General features: G+C 36.5%; 1 protein-coding gene across 1 annotated transcript; it reads right to left on the reverse strand.

Moving 5' to 3' along the window:
• Positions 1-13869: 13869 nt before the first annotated feature.
• LOC126927812 (immediate early response 3-interacting protein 1-like) lies at positions 13870-15724 on the reverse strand. Its single transcript, XM_050743816.1, has 4 exons — positions 15715-15724; positions 14423-14545; positions 14119-14220; positions 13870-14044 (listed from the first exon to the last, which is right to left on the reverse strand). Exons 1-4 carry the CDS (start codon positions 15722-15724, stop codon positions 13989-13991), a joined length of 291 nt encoding a protein of 96 aa, XP_050599773.1. The 3' UTR covers positions 13870-13988.
• Between the last annotated feature and the right edge of the window lie 418 nt (positions 15725-16142).

Raw genomic sequence — 16142 nt, forward strand, 5'->3', positions numbered from 1 at the left:
TTGGAAGTAGGAAACGGATTAGGAGTAGTCAAGGGAATGTTTAGAGATTGCCAGGAACAGTCGGTACTCTCTTCAATTTCCTAAGGAACTATCCGCACGGTTCCCCGCCTTTATTTTATCGAAAGCTGAGGCACGTTTCTCAAACGAACACGACGGAGATCCACCAGGAAATAAACTTTGAAAGAGCAAAGGAACGCGACGGATCTTGGGACACGTCTTACTAAAGGATTCACTATGATTTCGTGTCGCTTTTACTGGCGGATATTGACGATGAATACTAATGCAACTATTTGATCGAATCGTGTAAAATACCTTTTGTCCGATCATCTCCATCTAATGTATTTTAATATACCTTAAAATAATAAAAGCTTAAAAATGTTCAAACGTTCAGTCAATTAGGATGCAATTCGTCCATAAAAATTACGATCAAAAGATTTGCTATGATTTCAGTAAAGTAAAGCATTTCAATTTTATTATCTCAGCTTTCTCGCGCAATAATTTGCAATTTTACAATTAGTCAACTGACTGATATCCTTAAGTTTATTTATCAAAGCTGCTGGTATAGACAATTACATAGTTCAAGTTTAAAAAATGTACGTAATATCGTTATTTTTCTCTGCTTTTCAATTTACGGAGTTCATCAGCATGGTTTTCAAGCGGTTAATTCAATAAAACATACTTTAAAAAGTTCTTTATCTTCAGACCGCTCGTAAACTACGAGTCAGATAAAGGAGGTACTTCTAAACTCACGCGAAGATTATTAACGCTGTTTCCAGCAGAATTATCCAAAATCCGGAAGTACGTCAACGTGACAGTGTACTTTATCCGAGAAGAAGATTATTTTTTATTTCTATAACGTCAGAACTATCAGAAGAGCCAAGCGATCAATTCATAATTCTTCGTAGACAAATTTCGTAAATTTACAACGACGCATTTTTTAAAGAATATTGATTAATTTCAACTTTGGTTCATTTCTTTGTATTATATATTTTTTCATCCTGATTCCTTTAATACGAGTTTCATCTAATTCTATACGCGATCCTCGTTAACAGATTATTTGCGTTTATAATCTTCCAATTTCACGAGAACACACTAATCACCGTCTCTAGTCATTGATTTGCCATTAATTTATACATTTTGGAAAAATTGGTATACCATTACCGCAAGTGCACATGGCAATTCAAATGGTTCCGTACAATAGCGTATATTGCCTATTAAAGATGTTAATTTATATTTCGCCGGCAGGCTTCATTTAATTACTTAATGGAGATATTGAAACGTCATATTGACATGCAATCTCGGTACTGCGCCGAATATCTAAATTTTGTGGCGTACTAACCACATAAATGTTTTCTGGAATAATATCGCAGTCTAAACAACAGAATGTACACTGGTGGCAATGCGCAACCCTCTATTGGCAGTTATAGAGGGTGGATCAACGCCGCCGACGGTCAAGAGCAGCCACTTTCTCAACTTTACGATCCTCCCGCTCGATGTTTACTCATAGCCTGGTGAAAATAGCTTTAAGACTACCGGAGGCTTCAGTTCGATATTTTTATGGGGGCCACCCTCAAGAAAGACGAAAGTCAACCTTACCGTCACACTAATTACGCAAACATCGCTGATGATTCAGTTTCTTATCTAAAACTGTTCTTTCAGTAATCGCGAGAAATTTATTTTTACGGTTAATAATTTAGTAAACAATAGTTGTGGACTATATAACGATACATATATGTAATATCTAAATGGGTCTTTATGTTGGGTAATGATGGATTATTATTCGAAGCAACGAAATGATTACAATGCTGTCGTACGTCTTATTTTCATACGCGGCTTTCGACTTCCCGATTCACACTCTCCGGCTTCTACACTCGCTCGCTCTCGCTTCTCACTCACACTGCACGCTTTTTGCATTCGTTCTCTCCGGCTTCTCAACTAACACTGCCTTTAGCGTTTCTTTGTCTTTTCTCGTCCTATCGGACACGTGTCCCGAAACGCCCGTGACCAGGGTCACGCAGCCCCTTTCCGCGAAACTATCCACTTGAAAGGACCGCATTGATGTACCCGACGATGCCGCGGCTTTCGCGACTTTGTTTACGGTTCGGCCGATATCTTAGGCCTTTTGTCCACGATATTACATATATATTCCGAACGAAGTTTGTTAAATGTTACATAGGAAAAATATGATAAATGCTTTTTTGGTGATTTTCTAACTTTTACGCTACTTGATGATCAAAAGGAAACGCTTTAATATAACGGTAGAATTTTAGTGAAAGTAACGATTTTTCGAATTCAAAGAAATCTCGTTTGGAAAGAATGTTTAAGACACTGCCAAGATGTGACAGATGTACTACAAATTAAAATGCATTTCTAGATTCGTTAAATATCAACTAACAAGTCGCTTGTTATCAAAACGTTCGTGTTCACAAAGTAAATAACAATTGATTAAACTGTGTCATTAACTATTTAATCCGAGTTCTTAACACTTAACTCGATTCTTCGAACGAGCTTTTCGAGACGCTTTAATTAAACGAAAAACCAGTGTTCCGTATTCACGTGACTTTCTAGTTAGCTCTTTGTACAATCTAGAATGTATTAATTAAGCCAGAAAGCGTAGAATTTGCTTGTAACTTTTGTTGTAATGTAACTTCCTCGGATGTAGAGATGGCGTTTTTAATTTACCCCCGTCACGATGCTAAACCGTAAACTCATTTCGCTCGCGTTTCCCTCGTCCATTGTTAAAGGTACGTAAATACCACTGTAATAAGAAATTTAATTCAATATGCCATTCCCCCACACGTTTCATTATGTTTCGAGCTTTCCATTTTCGCTTAAAGATTCTACAATGTCAATGATGTCCATCAAATTTTGATAAACTGGTTGAGAAAATGAGACGTTTAAAATTAATTTATCAACGATAGAAATGATATTTGCTGAGGGATAACCAGACAGAATTATTGGGGCGGCTTATTCGATTTCTCGAAAAACATACTGCCAAGATGTTTCTATATATATTACATATTACATACTAGTTCGTTGTCCGACGAATACAAAGAAAAAGTCGAGCAAACCTAACTAATCCTTCTACTCGTTATGGTGTAGCACAGTCAAGCTCGTAAGAGGGGTTAAGAAGCTTAGGTTAGTTCAACTTTAAGCCTATCGACATATTTCCTCAAACCAAATTGTTTTTTTTAACGGCATGGTATCTCCGTGTCTTTTGTGATTCTTTCGAGAAGATATCATCGTCTTACTGGGATTAAATTTGTTTAACGTCCTCGGAACTCCATTTTATCATCTACCTTTACAGTGAACGCGTCAATCGAGAAAGGATTGGTGGATTGAAAAAATTGCACTTGCGTGCGATGAATGGCGTTGACGCTTGACGGCCAAATATCGTGATATTTTTCAGTTTAAAAGGACCAACATCTTTCTCAATTTCCCGTAAACCTCTCTTTTTTCATTATAATATTCAAAATATTCGGACGTTGTGTTGTCACGAATTACTCAACATTTTTATCCTTAAATATATGATCTTTTAAGGTACATATAAAACGTCTGTGTCAACGATTTTGTGCCATAAAATCATAGAGAAATAGTTTTACAGGCCAGTCTCGTTTTTCTTTACTCGCGATTAAAAAAAGAAGCTACAGTCGTTTGAATAAAAATTATTTTATATTACAATTTTGAATTACGTATCCGAGAGATATAAATAGGTTACCTGATGACAAATTGAAACAATTGTATTCGAAATCCGAGAATTTCCGGAGTTTTTCTTCAATCAAGCTCCAAATAAGCGAATTAAAATATAGAATATTAAAACCAGCTGTGCCACCGTAATTATAATCAGTCCGGTCAAAGAAGCACCATTCATTCGACAGAATTATTAAGCTCCAGAAAAACTTGCACGATCACAGTTCTCTCAGATGATGACGGAAGAATTCAATTTGTTAAATTTGATACACACTGTAATCATTTTACCCATTTATTACAATTATCCTAATACGATGAATAACAAGAGATCAGAATTCAGGGGACTAGTTCAAAGGATAGGTTCCAGTACAATGGATATCGGCGAAGCTGGACGAGATTAGTAGTAGAAACCGATATTAGTCAGACGGAAGACAAAAGCGCTGACAGTGCCGTTTAGCAATGAAACAGAGGATTCTTTGTACCCAAGGGAGAGTGGACACTCGAAGACTGTAAATACTCGAAGACTGGATTACCTTCTCCTTTTCTTTCTTATACTGCAATTTCATAGAAACCGAGTCTGTAAAATAATCTCGGTTCTCCCATGCTGCTCTTATCTTCATATATCCTGTCGACCACAGATAGGAAATTTTGTTGCACACGCATATCGTCCGACTATAAAGATAGGTAATACAGTGGAATCTCACTTGTCCGAGTAGGGACCATGGGATTTCGGATAATCGAGCAGTTCCAATGAAAAAGGTTCACCAGCTAATCCTCTCTATTTCTTTTTATTAGTTTGGGTAATAGGAACTGTCCACCTTGCACGATTGAACTAATGATACTTTACAAGTGATCGATAATAATAAATTATAATTTTAAATGTAAATTTTGGAAATTGCATGTTATGCAATTATCTTATATCGCGTAAAACTGTGAAATTGTAAAAAATACATGTACAATTTGCAGCTTGTCAATTGGCTAATAGCATTAGGTTGCTAAATTATTCTGTATGGAAGAAAATTGCTTCCGCATCGCGTTCTTCCGCATCTTATTTACTTTTATTCTACTCGACAAGAACAATAATGCGGCGAGCAATAAACTCGATTGTGAATAAGTCTTCAAAATGAAGTCTCTTTTAATCGAATATTGATTGAAAAGTGTAATCTTCTCTGATGATTTGGAATTATACAGTCGCTGGAAAAATAAGACTATTTCTTTTCTGTTTCATCTCTATTCATGTTTCCAATCTCCATGGTTACTGACCGTTTACTTCGCGCGTTTACACTTAATATAATATTTAAAACAGTACTATTTTTAACTATTTTAACAGGAAGAAAGGAATCAAGGATTTTACTAATCGATTTGACCGGTTGTCCGCAACTAGCAATTATTTACAAATTTAGCAAGTGCAAATGAAACGAATAACGTTGCTTCGATTCGACCATGTGTCCGATGCATGATTATTTTGCCAACGCCCCAATTAGTAGCCCCCATGCGATTTCACGATTCTTCTTCTACGAAATCGAAATCGATCATCGGAAGTCGTTAAAACGTTGCTAATCTTGTGCGGTTCTTGATAGGAAATCCGAGTTTTTTCTCGCAATCTGCTCTCATCCATACCAACCACGTGTAATCCAATTCAATTTTCATAACTCGCGTCTTTGAAATAATTTTACAACTCACGGGTATTGTATCTGGTATAAAAGAACCACGTAATAACAAAACCTCTGCGAAATAACAATGTATTGTTACATCGGCGGGACGCACGTGCATCGTTTCGCTGGTATTGGAAAGAATCGTAGTTTGATTATTTCATTTGTGCCTGTATGGAGAACCACGAAACGAAGTAGAGCGGTGCAATGCAACGTTTTCAGAATTTTCCGCCGCAGTAATTAATCGATTTTCACCGGGTTTTATTAAAACTTGTTAGGTAACATGCGTGGTACCGTGCAACGCATTCTACACGTGCCTTTTTAAATGATACACGAGCAATTAATTATCAAAATATCCAGGAAATGTGGTGCTGTGAAGATTTCCATGGAAATTAACTTGCGTACAGGTGATACCGGGAAGATTGAAAATATCAATTCGACGAATTAATACCAACGATGTAAATTATTTTCCCAATCGAGTTCTATCTTTGCTTATTTAATTGAAAGTTAACTCGTGTGCTTCATGACGATCGTGATAATTCTAAATCCACAACTTTTCCGTTCTTCTGTGTGTAAGGATTCGAATATTCCATCATTCGACAAAAATGAATTCTGCTCTGTTATTTTGAGGGCTCTTCGCCCAAACTATATTTCTCTATTATTAGAAAATTTATCGAAAGTGAGAGAGGAATTATTATCAATAAGCGCGCCCCCGTTTCAATATACTATAATAATTTTTCCATATAGTTGAAAGTTCTTTTTTCTCGGTTGAAGCTAAAATAAAATTCAATTATCCAAAATTTAAACCGTAACAAAGTTAAATTGCAATGTAGAAAAAGCTCGAAAAATAAAAATTCTCTATTAGTTCCTCTTCTAAAACAAATAGGCGCGATTGTATTAATCGATAAAGCGAAATTTTTATGCCCCGGGGAATGACGTCGCAACGCCAACCGACTTGAAAATCGATAGTCGAAGCTTAATGACGCCAATGATATTCCACCAACGTACGTAGCACGTTCCACGAAACTTCCTAGTTCAATTTACGCACGAAAAAGACTGCTATATTCTCGAACGAACGAAATCGATATTTCCAAGCGTGAATCACATCAACCAGAGAAACTGTATCTATGCAGAATTTTATTAACTGCAGCCGTGAGTTGAAAGATAGAGAGAAAGAGAAAGAAAGAAAAAGAGAAAGGAAGAGATTGTCCAGAAGTATTTTACCCGTTTTAAATTGTAATTTCCATTCACGTTGCTAGATTGAACAACAGGCTTTTAGTAACAGCTGCCATGGACGCTAGTAAATTGATTAAACGAACGTTTTCTTCACGCATTCCCGTACCTTCATATTCCTGGAGTTTCATCTCGTTATTTTTAATGCGAATACTTACAGCTCGCCAGATTGTCGAATACTTAACCATCGAATAACGATCGTAATTTATTTTTCCACGTAAAAGTGGCTTGGAAAAAATATTCTTTGTCCTCGTTATTGTTGTTTTCTACTATATTACATTCTTAAAGTTTTGAAATTCCACTCAAAACGTACACGAAACTTTTTTCGAAATTAGCAGGTTCTGTTCTTTATGCAATCATATTTCGTCAGTGTTTACGATGTACTTTTGCCAAAATTACGAGACGCTAAGTGGTCTCTCCGCTTTATTATGTATTAATTCATGAAAAATGTGGACACGCGTTATACACAAGCTTTAGATAGCCAGGCCACTGTATATATCCTGTTTAATCCTATCACGGCCGCTATCGCACTTAGCCTCATTTAATGATCCTAAATGTCTTGGGCTTCGATTTACGAGGTGCTAGCTCTGTCTTGTCGCGTATGGATCCGGTCGTCGTAACGGGTCATCATCGGGAATAAATACCATTGTAACGTGATATCCAATCTGGCCAGCTTGTGATTGAAACCGTGTTATAAAAGGGTTTATAGTCAACCGGCTTTTATTAAATTATTTTTCCTTTTCCAGACGCGTCTCGTCAAATTCGTTTGGCCAAACTGTATCTCGCTTCAAGGTTCACGCGTATACGTACACCACGAATAAAAATATAGAGCGATCATAAAATGAGCCAGAGCTGAGATTTACACGTTTCGATTGCACGTTTCCTTGCAGATGTAAGGATTTTGGTAAGTGTTTTTTTAGAATGCGAGCAATATGAATTCGCAAAGAATGATATCACGATGAATTGGAAAAATACTAGAAACATACAAGAATGTTAGGTGTATTTTGAAAAACAGTTGACGAAAAACAGGTGGGAATTTTCGTGAGTCTATCTATTAAATTGTTTTCTAATGAAGAACGAATTTCATTCGAGACAAATTTTTATATTGTCTGTGCGTAACACATTATCGTAAATTGTGACTATACCGATAAGAGTCACTTTCGAAAGCTTTGATTTAGCATTCCGTTGATACACTGTTTGACTGCTGTTCCACACGGTTGAAGGTTCTTCCATCTTCGAATGAGATTTCGCGTCAACCGGGAAAGATAACGGCGTTCGAGCGAATCCCAGCGTGAAATTGTTGGATGATTAAAGTGGCCGGAGATCGGTTTACCGGCTCTCTGTCGAATTAAACGAGACACTTCGAGTTTAAGGGATGATTCAAAGTTTGAACAGTTTCATTACACCTTGTGTTCATCCGTTCTGAATATCTCGAGTGGGTAAAATAGTAGATAAGTGAATTCAATCGACAAAAGTTCAGTTAGTCGGATATTAAATAAAACTTCCTTCCAACAAATAGAGTCCAAGTGAATGAAATCCTGCTTCTACTTCTGTTCCCAAAATTCTATTTCCAAAAAGTTTATTTATTTAAAAACAGAATAATATTTTCGAGTAATTTCTATATTTCTATATTTCTAAATTATGACACGTCGTTGAACCACTGGCGATGATATAAATTTTTAAAATCTGGGGCAGACTCTTACGTACGGCCTTAATTGTAGTTAGATCAATTAGTGACCTTGCTTAACGCTTTACGACCCTACTGAATTGTATTTCACCTACTACACTTATCGTAAATTGTCTCAAAGCTGAATGACGTCAGATTAATTGGCCCCCAACGACATGTTTTTTTGGAAAAAGGTACATTATTGCCAACGTACACATTGCTAAGGCGATAAAATCGGGAGAGAGAATGTAACGAGTCAACAATGGCTACCTTGGAACGATATCAATTGCGCTCGAGAGGCGATGAATCGTAAATTCGCGTGAACTATCCTTTACAGGCATAAATTTGCTTAAATTCCTTTGCCAAAGAATTGTGTACATGTTCGTGTGTAAACACGAGTTTGCATTGTCTTTCGTGGATCGAGGGACGCCAATAATCAAGTATGCTTTTACTATTATGCAGCTCACAAAAGACCCTTGCCTATAGTGCCTGAAATACTCGAATGTATTCCTTTTTCCACGACATTCGCGAGAATGCGCTCGCCTGGATTTATGTCGGCGCCTACTTGATTAAATTAACCGCATAAAATGCTCGCACATTTCCTTTGAATATCCTTCAATTGTGTTACATCCTTTAGGACATTTTCGTTCCAACCATTATTTTTATTGCCATGAAATTGGTTAAATATCTTAAGGTGAGATTGTCTCGTGTAACAACAACAAGAGTAGTGATTATTATGAATTTTCTTTTTAGTCTAACTATCGGTTACGCGGTAAATACTAGACCTTTTTAAGATATAAATAGATAGTTTTGAAGTGCAGATGTAATTTGTTTGCTTTATTTTTAATTTAATGATAATTATTTTTCGGGTCATTATTATTTCCTTCCTCTACGTTAAGGCTGTCTCTATATAGTCGTCTTTGTCCGGATAATCCTCTCTAAATTCCTATAATCTTGGTGCTTTTGCAACACTAAACTCAAAGGAAACATAGCGACACATCTACTATCGATGCCATTAACAACCAAAGTTTCACTCAAGCTCCTCCTACTCATATTTTCTACGATACTGTACCTATTCGCGTAGGAATTTAGTAACGCACAATTGATACTGTTTTCTACGGAATTAAGAAATTTCAAGGTTCTCTTCTCTGATGAAATTTCCACATTGACTTTGTTAAGGATTATGATGGAATGAAACATTTGGTCAAAGCGAAGAGAAGTATCGTTAGCTGGAAACTCTGCTATCGGAAGCGATACCGGTGGAATTATAAGCATCAAAGCCACTCATTACGGTGGAATTATGCAGGCACGATAGAAAAAGGTATTACCACGAAAATCCACGTGTTCGGTTAACGAGGTCACCCAGCACCGCCGTTAACGTTTTTCACACGGCAGAAATGCACTCCTTTATATTCTCTTTCTTTCCGTGAATCGTGAATTTTTATTGATGGCGGTTTTATATAGCGTACATGAAGGTATAAGCAGCGAAAATCTCATTAGATCGCTGTTGGTCCATAGTATCCAAGTCGTTTCAAGTTGCTTGTTAAAGTGCGCGCAAGAATGTCGTCATCTCTTTGTTATCCTCTTATACATATACCGTTAGCTCAGCTTGAAAATAGATAAAAATCCATAATTGTTATAAAACTCCGTAAGTGCAATAATTCAAGTTCCGATAATTCTAATTAAATTTTGCCTATTCTCACCTATTATCGAAAGTGAGAGAGGAATTATTATCAATAAGCGCGCCCCCGTTTCAATATACTATAATAATTTTTCCATATAGTTGAAAGTTCTTTTTTCTCGGTTGAAGCTAAAATAAAATTCAATTATCCAATTATAGTTATGACTTCGAGATGGCATAGCTGTGGAGCCGGAGCCGAAGTCGAAGCCGCGATCGGCGCGAGAACGCGCCTTGTAAATACAATTTACACACGCTTTCCACAGCGTTCGCTGCGTCATCCGACAGTACGAGGAGGAACTGAACGCGTACATCATCGAACCTGGTCTAACAGTTACTTCAAGGAAGATCGAACAACTTATCTAAAAAGAAAAAAGAAAAAGTAATGAAAAACGAGGAATAAAAGATAAAAATGAGTTCGAGGAACGGAGCGAACGCTGACACGAAACACATACGTAAATACAAGAAACACAACACAAATACATTATATTTTTTATATGTCTTAAACGCTATTCCTTAACTACGCATCTTTTTTTATACTTGTATAAAGGCTTTTTTGTAGAAAAAAATAAAAAAAAACGTCGCCACCGTTGAAACAGCCGCCTGTGTTCTATTTCGACGTGTCTTTTCACCAATGACGATTCTCTGGTAGCTTCTCCATCTTTCGCTGTTCCTCTTCCTTGTCCTTAATTTCTCTTTTCCTTATCGATTTGGTCTCTTCCTGAATTACAACCATCAAGTTCTTACTCTAGGTCCCATGCCATTCGTGACCTCTGGGCGTTCGCTCGCAGCTACGTGAATATTCCTCCTCCTTTAAAGACGACCAATTTGTTTTCTTCTCGTTCAACAGACGCCTTTCTCCTTTCACTGTACCGATCAGAACCGACCGCGATGGTTCGTTCGCAGATCGCCTCTGGGCTCACGAGCTTCTCCAGCCTGGACATGACGTAAATTCTCACGAGCGGCGTTTAACAGATGCTCGTAAAGCGGATCGAAGAAGCCTGGACATCGGTCAGGGATTCGAAAGTGGCTTCGCTTCGCTATTCTACTCGCTCCAACGTGAGCGAGACTCTACTACGTGCGCACGTAGTGTACTCTTGATTTTGAATTATTACCGAATAATGTCGTACCTTTGAGAAGCAAATAATAATCAGTTAGAAGATTTCTAACGAACGTCATTAGAATTTTACAGACGATTCGACGAAATAGTATCTTGTGTTGACAGAAATTTTGTCTCGAGGTTTCAATTTTATCTCGGATAATGTATTTTTGAAAAACAAATAATAACCGATCAGAAAATTTCTACTATTAACGTCAATCGAATTTTATAAATCAATTCGACGAGATAGTATTCCGTGTTATCAGAAATTTACAGGAAATTTTTCAACTGTGACTCGACGTACGTAAGTCCGTAGCCAATGGAAACGTTTAGACGCTGAACAACGAGCCGCGATACGCCTCGTGAAATCGCTTACGCGTGTTTAGATTTCGTTGTTTGTGCAATCGGTACACGTAACAGACTTATTGAAGTCAGGCGCTAGAATTTCCTCCATTAGAAGAGCTGATGTGCCTGCCTTATGAAATCCATAATGTTCAATGGGAATGTCTGTCTTTTATGATGATCTTATTGCACTGTTTGAAAGCGGTATGATTAAATCGATAATATGGAAATTCTCACGAAATAGGAAATTCTTGTGGCTTTCGAAACAATTTCGATTTAGGATCGCCAGGAGTTCCGCGGCTCGGGTAATTAGAAATTGAGTAACGTGTGCTAGAATTAAGTAATCAGCCAGCGTCTCGACACAATGCGAGCCTGGTGCAATTAAACACGCCGTAATGAAGAATAAGTCGCGAACGCTATGCTACAGCTAAATTAAATCATCAAGCTGGATATTTCTCCGTATTCCTGCTAACGTCGTTGTGTTTAATCGAGCTGATTTTGCGCAAGAGAGCGTGTAACACATTACAGAAGAAAAATAAATATTTGATGTCGGCGAGATATCGTGGACAATAAAAAAAAAAAATACTATCGAGAGAGCGGAAGGCGTTAATAGTAAAAACGTGGAGGAGATATTGCGTGAAAAGGCTTGGAGCCTTTCATAGGATGTTCTTCGTTGCTCAAACACTACCAAACAACTTCTTTATACACTGTGAAACTATCATCTTCCATATTCATCTGATTGTTCAAAGGAAAAATATGAAATAGCTAAACAACAACAAGTTTGTATTCTGCGAAAAATGGAATAGGCACTGTCGTGTATCAGCGCAGCTAATCGAGCAGCTTCAGCCATTCGCAAGAAAAAATTAAAAAAAGAAGGAAAGAGAGATTCTCTGATGAGGGTCGGTTATGTAACTTGGGCAAGCATTACACGAAAGAGTCCAGGGAATGCAGGTCGTACTTGCAACTGTGGAACTTGCACGAGAGAAAAAAGCGGTGCAATTTTGATGGGCCCATACGTGCTCAGAAATTGTGTAAATGGCAGGGATTCGATTGCACAAACGTGTTTATCACTTCTATGACTATTACGGTGAAGGAGATCAGCCAGAAGTGATCCAGTCGTTATATTGCCTCACGATTTCCGCTCCAATCGACCGCGAAGGCGTCCAAGATTAATGGACACTATAAATTAAATCTAACGGAGGAAATTGAAACAGTTAAACCATTCTATTTATCGTTTTGAATATATGATTAAGCGGACGTAAACAAATGTGCGTTTCAGTGGCGATTTTCCGTGTTTAGTGAATCTATTTTAGACGTGAGACATGTATCTATATTTCAAGGTATAACTCGAGGAAAATAAGTTGATCCTTTAAAGATAGATATAAGATTTTAAAGTTGGCAATAAGAAGTTAAGAAATTAGGAAATTTGTTGCACGTTGCTGAAATGTGACAAAAATTGAGTTGTTGGTAGCTAATGACAGAATGCAAAGTCAACATGACACTTGTTTATTGATTGCACGGAGATGTATATGTATATATGTTACTTCCACCCCGAGAAAGGGAAGAAGGGGAGAAAGTTACGAGAAAATCATTGGCTTCCCGCGTGCGTCATCGCGTCGTCTATGAAGATACGAAGACAAACAGACATGAGCATCCTGTCCAACTACTTACACCTCACACCAAGTCGAACATAATTTACAGTACGTTCGTCTGTTGATTTATGATTTAAATTATGAGTGAGAGAGTACATTCGAAGACACTTAACGGAAAGAGACGTCCTGTAGCGGAAGTTCGCCACATCTCTTCACCATGAATTTCCCCGTACTTTCAAGAATAAAATGTAAATGACTAATTGAGAAAATGAAACAAGTTCCGAGCACGTGTCTTGAGTGAATAGAATTTCGAAAAAAAAAATAAAAGTAAAAAGATATTCAATTCTTTGACGATTCTCCTAACGAAATATGAGATTTTCAATTGTTGGCGTCGATAAAAAAAAAATGGAACTAAATTGCAACTTACAGTTACATGTTGATGTCGCATGACAAACTTCCTTTTATAGAGTTGATGTTGCAATATGAATTTCGACGGTTGTTTCAAGTTTATTTGTAGACATTGGCAAAATGAAGTAAGTAGATGCTGTTTAGTGTAGGAAAAAGCAGATGTTTAGAGCAGATGGAACAGGAACTGCTAGATAACGTGGAAAGAAATATTCTAAAAAGTTCGAAATGATGAATGATATTTTAGATAAATATTTAAGTATATATGGAAATATATGTATTTTGATATGATAAAAGGTTTGTTGTGTATTACCGCATTATCGTATGAAGAATTTTTTGTCTTCACTACGATGATTAGAAAAATATGTAAAACGTATCCAACATAATTAAACAATTGGAAGCTTATAAAATAATATAAAAATAAATAAGAATTGATATAGATAGAAACAACATATATAAATACTGCTATCTTTTAAAATACTTGCAGTACAAAAATATGCTGAAACACGATATAATAAAAAATACTTTACTCTTCGATACAAAGGTAAAAATAAAAGAATGTAATTTTGCGTTTATGTACATCACTTTTCACAGCTCATTGTCCTTTTATTTACACCATCAATCGTTTCTTTCACCCAAGCACCAGTTTCACAATTATTGTTACGATATTTAGGAATATCAATGGAACTGCAACAAACAACATATTTCTGTTATATTTAAATTAATTATCAAACGAATTAAAATAATTTGTTTGTAATTACTTCGTGCCACCGTTCGTATGGACCTAATAAGGTTCAAAATTTGTGACTTTACTGTAGGAGGTTCTCCGAAGCCTTGAACATTTTGCCACGACGCCCAACCAACTGTAACAATGTTTAAACAAAAATTATGTAATATATTCCAATATACAAGTAAAAACATATACATATGATTTATATATTTATCATACTACGCGATATATGTAAATACAATAGATAACATAACCTACAAATTCTTCATTTCTATGCAGGGAAAAAGTTCAGTATAAAAGAATAATACAAACAAAAATATGATGATATTGTGTACCTTTTGCAGGAAATCTTTCTTCGTTTAAAACGCAGATCGCATTCAAACACAACATAGTCGCTTCAAAAAGTGTCCAAAGTGTAAACGCCACATTATATCGATATGATGAATGATAACATTGAGAATATCACGCAGCGCCACTAGCGTAGGGAAAGGTAAAACAGCTTCATACGCATCAAACAATCAATTTGTATTGATTAGGAACCGTCCTGCCATCTTCCGTGTTCAGCTGGAAACTAGCAATTAAAAAAGTGGCGTTATGCGGGAAATTTGAATTAAAATTTATTTTTACTATGTCAAAATATATTTAGAGTAATCTCGAGCGATTTAAATATCGCTCGAGATTCCAAAAATAAGATAATCTTGGATTTCGTTTTATCGTTAACGTTTTACAAATGCTTGCAAAAATAGTACTATATGGAAACTAAGAGCCTTAAAACGATATTCGAAAGAATCGGTAGACTTTACAAGTAACTTAACAACGCGATAATACAACGGATGGTTGGGAGTATTATTCTATTTATAATAATTGAACGACAAAGCGCACCTTCTTGGCACTAACGCTTTTGGAACAGGAGTACGAGTGTTTCTAGACGATTCGACGCTCTCTTCTCAATTGAGTTACGTTAACGATTCATGTGTGCCGATTTAGTTATAGAACTTAGAGTTCATTTCATGCTACCCTCGATCGTTCATGACCTCTATCATCATTTTATCACGCGCCGTTCGTGGCACACGTTTATCACGTGTAAGGAAATTCGTGGATTTTAATATTCTGATATCGTTTTGCGTATGCAAAGAAAAGTCGGAATCTTCCATATCGTGATGAAAGTCACGGACGTATTTGACGTGTGCAAATATCTTTCTTGTTTGTAGACGATAAGTATTCAGCAAAAGCTATGCTAACTCACAGCCTCGAACAAGTGTTGTATTACTGCAAAAAATTGCAACACAGACTAAACTCGCGTCGGCGGAAAGTATGCGTGAATCACGTGTACCAAATGTCACGTTTATGCAACTGTAGAAAATATTGCATTATGCTAGGTTTAAAAAAGGTTTGAGACAAAACTATCATTAATTTCAGGAAAAATTTCCAACCTGTACAATGCACGTTTTATTTGGCAACAAGATTATATAGGAAAATTGTTCCAAAGCCAATGTTTCCTCGACTAATTTAGATCTTCCACGAATTCATTCAAATCATTCATCATCCCCTAACAGATAATAATATTTTTCATATACAACGATAACGACTGCCTTAATTTTAGCTATCTATATAAATCACAAGATACTCTGATTCATTTCTCCAATAATTACGCAAATCGTATGATTACAGATCTTCTGTCACATAAAAATGTGTACTTTTCAATAAACTAGACGCAGCAATAAACATACATTATAATCAAACTTATAGAATCAATTCTAAGAAATCGTATGATTCAAATCCACATCAGTGTGCGAACTATTTCCATAATTTATGCCATATTAGACTGTACCTGCTGCAATTTCACAGGGTAATAACGCGTTACCATTCACCGACTGAATTAAATGACGCTGAATGTGAAGTACACGAGTCTGACCGCTCATGTTCGCTAAATATCATCGGAGAAATAGAAGAAACAAACGTGGACTTTGGTCGGTTAACGAACGAAGAAAAATGAGAAGGTCGATTTGTGAACGTTAGATACCGATCAAAGCAAATATTATTTCAATCGTCGCA

Source organism: Bombus affinis, unplaced genomic scaffold, assembly GCF_024516045.1.
Source record: "Bombus affinis isolate iyBomAffi1 unplaced genomic scaffold, iyBomAffi1.2 ctg00000243.1, whole genome shotgun sequence".
In the NCBI taxonomy this organism is placed as follows: Eukaryota; Metazoa; Arthropoda; class Insecta; order Hymenoptera; family Apidae; genus Bombus; species Bombus affinis.